Source organism: Mesocricetus auratus, unplaced genomic scaffold, assembly GCF_017639785.1.
Source record: "Mesocricetus auratus isolate SY011 unplaced genomic scaffold, BCM_Maur_2.0 Super-Scaffold_4256, whole genome shotgun sequence".
Taxonomy (NCBI): Eukaryota; Metazoa; Chordata; class Mammalia; order Rodentia; family Cricetidae; genus Mesocricetus; species Mesocricetus auratus.
The window spans coordinates 76209791-76218950 of NW_024429182.1; the positions used below are offsets into that span (position 1 = coordinate 76209791).

At 42.8% G+C, this 9160-nt stretch overlaps 1 protein-coding gene across 6 annotated transcripts in view; it reads right to left on the bottom strand.

Moving 5' to 3' along the window:
- The window catches only part of Rbbp6 (RB binding protein 6, ubiquitin ligase), a 31543-nt gene extending 23607 nt beyond the window's left edge, over window positions 1–7936 (bottom strand). For all 6 annotated transcript variants that reach the window (XM_040755072.1, XM_040755050.1, XM_040755057.1 and 3 more), the window contains exons 1-2: window positions 7624–7936; window positions 2180–2279 (exon numbers count right to left, since the gene is read on the bottom strand). In XM_040755072.1, coding sequence (XP_040611006.1) covers window positions 2180–2279; window positions 7624–7789 — 266 coding nt within the window. In that variant the 5' untranslated portion in view covers window positions 7790–7936. The remainder of the gene's footprint in view (window positions 1–2179; window positions 2280–7623) is intronic.
- Between the last annotated feature and the right edge of the window lie 1224 nt (window positions 7937–9160).

Genomic DNA, 9160 nt, shown 5'->3' on the forward strand with positions numbered 1-9160 from the left:
GCATTTGAAAACAATAACCAATTATTGAACATAATTTAAGGTCTCTGGAAGATCAACATAACCTGAAAACAATTTAAAATCCATTTTATGCTTATGAATAATTGGAAAAATTGTTGCTAGAACACATATTTCTTTAGTCTAGAAAGACTGGAAGCTGGGCGTTGGTGGCGCACGCCTTTAATCCCAGCACTTGGGAAGCAACTGTGAGTTCAAGGCCAGCCTGGTCTACAGAGCGAGTTCCAGGACAGCCTCCAAAGCCACAGAGAAACCCTGTCTCAGAAAAAAAAAAAAAAGACTGGAAGGGGGACCAGAACTGAGGTCCTAAGTACAGGCTTTAAAATGACCCAAGTTTACTGTAGAGAAAGAAATACTTACTAGACAGCACCTAAAACAAAGTTTTAAGTTCATACATGAGTTTGAACTACTGACAAAAATAACTTGAACTTTCTAGCATTTGCTCAAACCGAGAAGCATTTTATGAAACAAAAATCCTACATATAAATAAGCAATTTATTGTATGAAGCAACTTAGGATGTTCATGAACTTCAAATATCCTTTTCTAAATAACTTCTAAATATCAAAAAAACCCCAGATGAAGTATCTGATACTTGTTTTTATTTATTGCCTTTTTTTGAGACAAAGTCTCTTTATATAGCTATTCAGTCCTGGGTGTCCTAGTACTTGCTTGCTATGTAGACTAGATTAGCCTATGTAGATCCACTTGCTTCTGCCTCCTGAGTGCTGGGATAAAAGGCATGTGCCACCACACCTTGCTTGATATATGCCTTTAAAATGCATAGGGTTAAGTGTAATGTCATGCTAAAACATAGAAAATAACTCTACCCTACTCATGTATTATAGTTCTGCTTTCAATATCAAACTTCTCAAACGACCATACCCAGTGAAGACCTGTAATTTCAACTTGGGGGGGGGCCTAAGGCAGCAGGATATCAAGTTCAAGGCCATTAGGTCTACAGAGTGAGTTGTTTCACCACTAGTCTCAACAACTTAATAGGATCCTGCCTCGAAATACTAAAAGGAGGAAGAGGTCTATAGACATGGATCAGTGGGAGAGTGCTTGCTTAACAGGAGCAAAGGACTAGGTTTAATCTTCAGCACTATTAGGGATATACTTTGTCTCTTTAATAAATAGAAGCTCTAAACTATTCTTGAGGATTACCATCATTTTAATATCCAGTATTCATTCTATGTCAAGAACTATTTAATTCCTAATACACCTCTACATATCAGAGGGACAGTTATTCCTAGGCATTTATGGGGGACTGGATGTAGGATCATTACTCCTACCTACTGTAGATACCAAAAGGATGCTCAGATCATTACAAAAACAGCATGCCGGCCGGGCGTTGGTGGCGCACGCCTTTAATCCCAGCACTTGGGAGGCAGAGGCAGGCGGATCTCTGTGAGTTCGAGGCCAGCCTGGTCTACAAGAGCTAGTTCCAGGACAGCCTCCAAAGCCACAAAGAAACCCTGTCTCGAAAAAACCAAAAAAACAAAACAAAACAAAAACAGCATGCACTGTGTAGTATTCTACACCTTAAATCATCTCCAGATCACTTATAGCTAAGAAATGTATTATATAAGTAATTATGATTCTGCTACTCTACACTTATTACAGACACAGACTAGGTGGCTTAAAGTTCTGAGAAGAGTACCAGTTGCACTCATAACCCTGCTGTAGAGAAATCCTGAAACAGAGACAATAATTTATCCAAAATGAGGCAGTAAATGAAGTTGACTTGTGTTTCTATGATGGCCTTTGAACTAAAGCTTCTTATTGATAAAAAGCTTATGTTGGCATTACTTAATATTCATCATGCTGCCAGGGCTGGTGGGTGGGATATCTGGGGGTGTGGGAGAAAAAAATAAAGGCAACCAAAAAACTCCTATTATAGTTTTCATGATTAGCATAAATTTTAATGTTAGTAAAAATGTTTTGAAGCTGGGCGTTGGTGGCGCACGCCTTTAATCCCAGCACTGGGGAGGCAGAGGCAGGCGGATCTCTGTGAGTTCGAGACCAGCCTGGACTACCAAGCGAGTTCCAGGACAGCCTCCAAAGCCATGGAGAAACCCTGTCTCGAAAAACCAAAAAAAAAAAAAAAAAAATGTTTTGAAACCTTAAAAAAAGTCTACTTTGATAAATGCATGATATACTCACATAACATATGTCTTGCTTGTAGACTTAACACCTCCAATAGGAATTCTTCTGACAATTACAGATGAATTTTTAGGAATTAGCGCATTGTCATCAGTGTATTCTGTAAACAAAGGCAGCCAAATTTCTATTTAGTACTCAGGAATGAGAAAACTTCAACCAAACAGTTTTATGGGAAGTGAGCTTATAGCACAAGAACACCAAAATCCTGTGTTCTTTGCATTCAGTTACTAGCATTGTAAGAAGAAATATCCCAGTCCTAAGGAGCTCCCCTTCAAAGGATACAATATAGTTAGTCAGGTACTTGGCTCTAGGACCTCTTTGTGAAACTCAGTTTAAGACTAAGTTGCTTCCCAGCTCATTTAACTAAGAAATGCTTAACACACAAACTATGGGGTTACTTGAAATGAGCATGTACCTCCCTAGTCCCTAAGCAAGAGCTAAGTATTATAATTCCTATAGCTTATTACTAGAAAAGACAGACTAAATAGGAGTTTACAATCTATTATTTTTTAAAAAAGAATGGAGAGTGGGTATTATTTTAGATAGACTGTTGTTACAAAGTCCCTCTGAAGAACTTGTGTTTGCAAATGAAATGCCAGTCAGCCTTCTCTCCTCTCCTCTTCTCTCCTCTCCTCTCTCTCTCTCAATGAATATTTACTCAGAAGGGGAACAATGTGAGGAAAAACAAATGACACAAAGACAACTGCAATGTTGGAAGACAATTAAAAAATTACATAAAATAAGATAGGAAAGTACAAACCATGTACTGATTTATACTTTGCTTCCATGTAAAATAGGGATACCACTGGTGTATTTTATGTGAAGTGATGACAATTTACATCATAAAGACTTGCTCTGGCATCTGAACAGAAACAGGGTGAGTCATGACAAGGCTGCTTCAAGGTCCAGTGACAGCAAACTAATTAGATAGTCAAAATGCTGTGAAGGCTGCTCATGGACTGAATATTGCAAACTGGGGAAAGCAGAACCAAACACGAACTCCTAGGTTTCTAGCTTTAGCAAACGGATGTCACTTAAGAAAACTGAAGAGGAGGAATGAGTAACATTTTCCTACTCTATAATTACTATAGTTCTGTAAGAATGAAATTAAGTGGGCCTTAAGTGTAGTAAGAGTTGTCAGGGAAGGAATGAGTAAAATTATCAAGGGGAAAAAAAAAGGACACACAATTTAAAGATGCAAAAATCTCCCTCATCCCAACCAGACCAGGGGTCTCTGTGTAACCGTCCTAGCTTATCCTGAAACTCTTTGTAGACCAAGCTGGTCTTGAACTTAAAGCGATCCACCTTCCTCTGCCAGGGTTCACTCTTAATGTCACTTGCCTCACTTAAGGTACCTAACACAAAATGGCTATTTCATACTTTTAATGTGTATCAAACTTTATTTTTGATCATCAAGCATTTAGGATTCCTTTATTACAGTAAATTGCTCAACCAAGAGTTCTTTAGTATGTTTTCAGTTGTTGACTATGTACGTGTCTCAGATGATCAAGAGTGATGTAATTTCCTGGGCTGGAGAGATGGCTCAGATGTTAAGAGCACTGACTGCTCTTCCAGAGGTCCTGAATTCAATTCCCAGCAACCATCTATAATGAGATCTGGTGCCCTCTTCTGGCCTGTAGGCACACATGCAAGCAGGTAGAACACTATACATAATAAATAAATCTCAAAAAAAAAAAAAGATGCAATTTCCTAAGTGTAGACACATAAGGCTATCACTGTCTCGGACAGTTCCCAAATTCCAAGCAATATGAGTAAGGAAAATCAGAAGCAGAAAATTGGGGGATTTTTAATAAGTTTAACAATTCTAGAACTCAAACTTAAGTGCCAAACACTTGGCTGTTTCTTTACATTGAACAACCCTTAAAGAATATTCACAAAACCTTTAAAAAAAACAACTTATTAGCTGGGTGAGGTGGTGACAAGAAGCTTACAATTCCAGCACTCAGGAGGCTGAGGCAGGAGGATTGCCACCAGTTCAAACTAATCTTACATACAGCAAGAGCTGGTTAAATAAAGACAACTGAATTTAATCAACACAGTACTGTATTATAATACTAAAGTCAGGTGCTCCAGTACCCTTAAATGCAAGGGTCTAGCTGTCCAGTTAACAGTATTTACATTTATGACGGTTTCCTAAACCCAAGAGAATCTGACACTAAGTCTTAACAAGTAGTTCTTTAGATTCAAAAGGCTCAGGGGATGGAGCACTTTGCCTCAGCTCTCTGAGAAGAAAAAAAAAAGGCTTACCAGTGTAAAATTTGTCTAAAAACAGAAAAGTTATGGATGGAATGAAAAACAAGACGAATGTGAGGAATGGACAGCCAGAATAAGGCTAAAAACAAACAAACAAAAACACCTCATATTCATCTTTCAAATCAACCAATGCATTCAGTACGAAGGTTACCAGGAAAATGGGAGGATCAGTATAAAAACAACCTATAAAAGCAAAGTGTTCTCCAAAGATCCTTGGAACTTATTGCAATAGTCTAGAAACAAGCAGGATTCAGTACAGAACAAAACTTTGACATAAGCTTTTTTTTGGTTTTTCGAGACAGGGTTTGACATAAGCATTTTAGTTTTATCAGGGTTTATGGTACTCAATACCTGGCAGATTTCCAGAACTAAAGGACTGTTGTACAGAAACATCGATGATCAGTAATTTAAACTGACTAAAAATCATCCCCTTTAGTATTTTCTTCTAGGGTCTAGAATCTAGGCACTCTCCTAAGAAACTAAGTATCGTAAGCATTTATTTTGCAACCTTTAATTCACTAGGTGTTTTTAAACCAAGTAGAATTCTCATTCAACTGCCTTGTAAAACTGGGCCTGTCCTTTTCAGCATGTCTGGTGCCTTTGGAGCCAGAAGAGGGTTCAGATCTCAGAAGTGAAGTTCCAGAGTTTTGAGTTCCCATGTGGGTGCTGGGAACAGAAGTGGGGTCCTCTTCGAGGACAGTAAGCACTCCTGACAGCTGAGCCACTTCTCCAGCTCCTTAAGTTTCTGTACCACTATTAACACTCTCCCCCGATTCTAAGTGAGTGTATAAAACAGCAGGAAGCTCCAACAAATCTTGTTCTTAACCAACCTAACATCAAACTTTCTCCAGTTAAGGGCAGAGTAAGAAGAAAACACACGATCTAGGGCAAAGAACTTTCCTGGATTTCAGGTTTTGGATTATATGTTCTAAACTAGAAAAAAGTAAAACAAAGTCACAAAATGTCAACTTGTGGACAAGAATTCTTAAATCACAAATTACTCCAGTCCAAAAGTTGCCTTTAAATGTTGGTTGGTAGCAAGATGGATAAAGTCTAGTCTCGCCAGGTGGTGGCACAAAGCCTTTAATCCCAGCACTCGGGAGGCAGAGGCAGGCAAATCTCTTTGAGTTCAAGGTCAGCTTGGTCTACAAATCGAGTTCCAGGACAGCCTCCAAAACAATATAGAGAAACCCTGTCTTGAAACAACCCCCCCAAAAAAGCCTAGTTTCAAATGATTCAACAATACAGTATTATAATAAAAATTAAACTTCTGTAGTATTAGAAATTAGTGACTAGTATACCCTAACTTCATCTTTTCTCTCATTTATAAAGATGTATTTATATAGCAATGTAGCCAAAAAGTCTTAAAAAGCTACGTGTTTTTTAAAGTAGACTTCAACACTAAGGGCTTCTTTTGGTGGACTTCTTAGCTGTTTATTACCAACAACCTTTCCTCTTCCAACGTAGAGAAATTACAGAAAATTACACAATTACCAAAAGGGTATTTACTTTAAGGAAGGAAGTAGACAATATTCTTTTGGCATTAACTATGCATATGTCTTCATTACAAATGAAAAACTAGTCTTCCACAGGACAAGAGTTGGTCAACCTACCAAACTACAGACTAATGAGATAAGACCATTCCCCAAAAAAACTTCAACTAAAAAAAAAAAAACCATTGTTATCAAATTTAGCTTGATGGAACATGCCTTTGATCCCACTCAGGACACAGAAGCAAGTTGATCTTTGTGAGCCAGAGGCTAGCCTGATCTATGTAGAAGTTCAGGCCAATAAGGGCTACATAGTAAGTGCATGTCACAAACAAAACCACCCCCTTTAGACATTCAGTGAATGTCAGAAGTCTACAAAGTCACCCACCAGCATTACTATTATGAGAAAAAGAAACCAAAACAAGTTCAGAGTCAGAAAAGATACTCCTATCAATCAAGTCCAAATATTTTTTCAAGGATGATGGTGTCATACTTTTTTTTGTCCATTCTAGTATACATTTTTTCTTTTCCTTTTTTTTTTTTAATTTAAGTTAGAAACAAGTTTGTTTCACATGTCAATCCCAGCTCCCTCTCCCTCCCCTCTCGTACTTCTTTTATTCCAGCACCCAGGAGGCAGAAGCAAGAACAACTCTTGAGTGCAAGGTGGTAAACATCTTTGATCACAGCATTAGGTGGGCACAGGGAGGCAGATCTGAGTTTGAGGCCAGCCTGGTCTACAGAGTGAGTTCCAGGACAGCCAGGGAAATAGAGAAACCCTGTCTAAAAAGAAATAAAACAAAAGCAAGTCCTAATAGTTTTTTTAAAAAGAATAAACTCAGGGAATATAACCAGTGGCTTACTTGTATTCACACACAAGTAGCACTCAACTATTTTTCAGAACCACACACATACCAACCCAGCAGGGCCTCGCACTTTTGAAGCTTTCCAGAATTGCTTAAGAGTTAATGTGATGAACTAAGAGTTTACCTATTGCTGGGTGTGGTCTATCACCTGCATTCCCCACATTTGGGAAGCTCAGGCAAGGGAACTCTTGGGGTTGGAGGCTAATCTGGGCTAGAGAATTTAATTTTTGAGTAAGTATCAATAATTGGAATTACACCAGAGTGGTCACACTGGAACATTTTATATCCCAAAAAGAATTCCAAATTGATTAAATTCTCAAAACTATCCCTTTCCACAAGCAACCCCATATAAGTAAAAGGGGCTCATGCAATTTACTGTTAACTTCAAATCGATGCTAGATTAGCAAACAAGTTATATCTATTGCTTTAACAAATGGGAAACCTTACAGACAGGCTCTTCTCTCCTGTTGAAAAAAAAAAAAAAGAGAACGACCGCCACAGGGCAAAAAAACTCATAACTCCTTTCTCTTTCCAATCACTCCCCACTGTTAAAATTCAAGAAATTGGGGTGGGGGTTGACACATTTGAGAAGAATCAGACTACCACGTTTTTTGATTAGCCTGTTACTACAGATGACGCCAGTATTTGGAAGGCAAACAGGTCAGTTAAACTCCAAGGTCGGGTGCTGCAATTCTTGGCTATCAATGAAACGCTGGGTATTACAACGAACAGGATAGAGGTAAGACCTCTAACAAACTAACAAACTTACAGTGCCCACCTCTACCCAAAAAATATCTGCGGCCCATGTGTCTCTTACCTTCTTTCGTCTGCGCGTTGGTGATCTGCAGGTCGCTATCGGCAGCTTTCAGCTTCTCTCTCCCCATAATCTGCTTCTTTAAGTCGCAGAGGGAGATATGGAGCCCATCAAAGGTGACGGTGTCGTAGTTGAGTTTAGAGGAAAATTTATAGTGCACACAGGACATTGTGGCAAAGGATTCCTAAGGTTCAGCGAGGAGACGTGGACACTCTCAATATATGTATATTTATAAACTTAAGAGCAAAATATGTACACACACAAAACACTCAAGACAACGAAGGACCCTAAGGCCCCAAATTAAATACCCCCCAACCACAAGCGGGGGTTCGTGAGAACAATAATCCGGAACCCCCCGTACTCAGAATCGCTTCATGTGGGAGGAGCAGGACGGGAAAAGGGGCAATCGAGGATCCGCCAACCGGCACAATGTCACCCGGCTGGGTCCCCCTCGCTCATGCTAAGGGCCGGCAGGAGACAGGGCAGGCGGTGCAGTCAGTAGCGGTCAGTCCACACGTTAGAGTCCGAATGACCCCGCGGGGTCAGGGGTCCATAGCGGCCGCACCTCCCGGCTGGTCTCTCTCCGTGGATGGGGGTGACCCAGGCCCCGGGAGAAGGCTGCGGGGAGAGGGCCTAGGCCGGAGTCCACGAGCGGCCTCTCGCCTCCTCCCGGCTTCCGGACGACCGGCGTCGGCGTCCCCAGGCCCAGGCCCCCACCGCACACAAACCCTGGCGCCTGCTCCCCGGAGGCCACGAGCGGCCCGCGGCCTAGGCCGAGATCGCGCGATCGGCGGAGGAGAGGCCTTCCAGCGGCCGCCCGGTTCGGCTCCGCCTCCCCCCCCGCCGCCGCCTGACACAAAGCCGGTGCGGGGCCCAGCTAGGCCGCGAGGCCCTTCCTCACCACCCTGGGCCCCGGCTGGCGGCTTCGTGGGCCCCGGGGACACTGCCGAGGCTGCCCGACTCTTCCTCTTGCTGTTCCTCGCGCTGCTCCCGCTCCTGTTGCCTCTGAGCCCACGACCGCGTCAGGAAGCCCGGAAACGGTCGGGCGGCGGCGAGGGCCTCGGTGGATTGCCTCTTTTCTCTTTTTGTTCTGCCCCCCAGGCCGCTCTCCGGCCCGCACCCAGCGCCGGCGACACCTCCGCGCCAGGAACTATGGCGGACGCGGCCTGGCTTCGGGAGAGCGCCCCCACTCCGGGGTCTCTTAAGCAGGAACAGCACGGGCGGCGCACGCGAGGCGGGGCTTGGGCTTGCGCGGATAGGCGGGCCGGGGGCGGGGCCGTTGCGTCACAAAGCGCACCGGCCCGCCCACGTGACCTCGCGCTTTGTGACTCCGAGCGTGGAATCAGAAGCAACGCGGAGAACGGGAGGAACTATGAGCGTGGGGGTGGGGAGGGGGAAGAGACGGACTGTCCTACTGGGCGAGCCTGGAAGGGGCGCTCACGCAGCTACGGCTCAAACTGCTGAGGGGCTTACTGAGGGGTGTGCCGCTAATTTCACCCACCACTAGTCTTGTCACTCTCATGGCTGCTGTGCCAGCTTT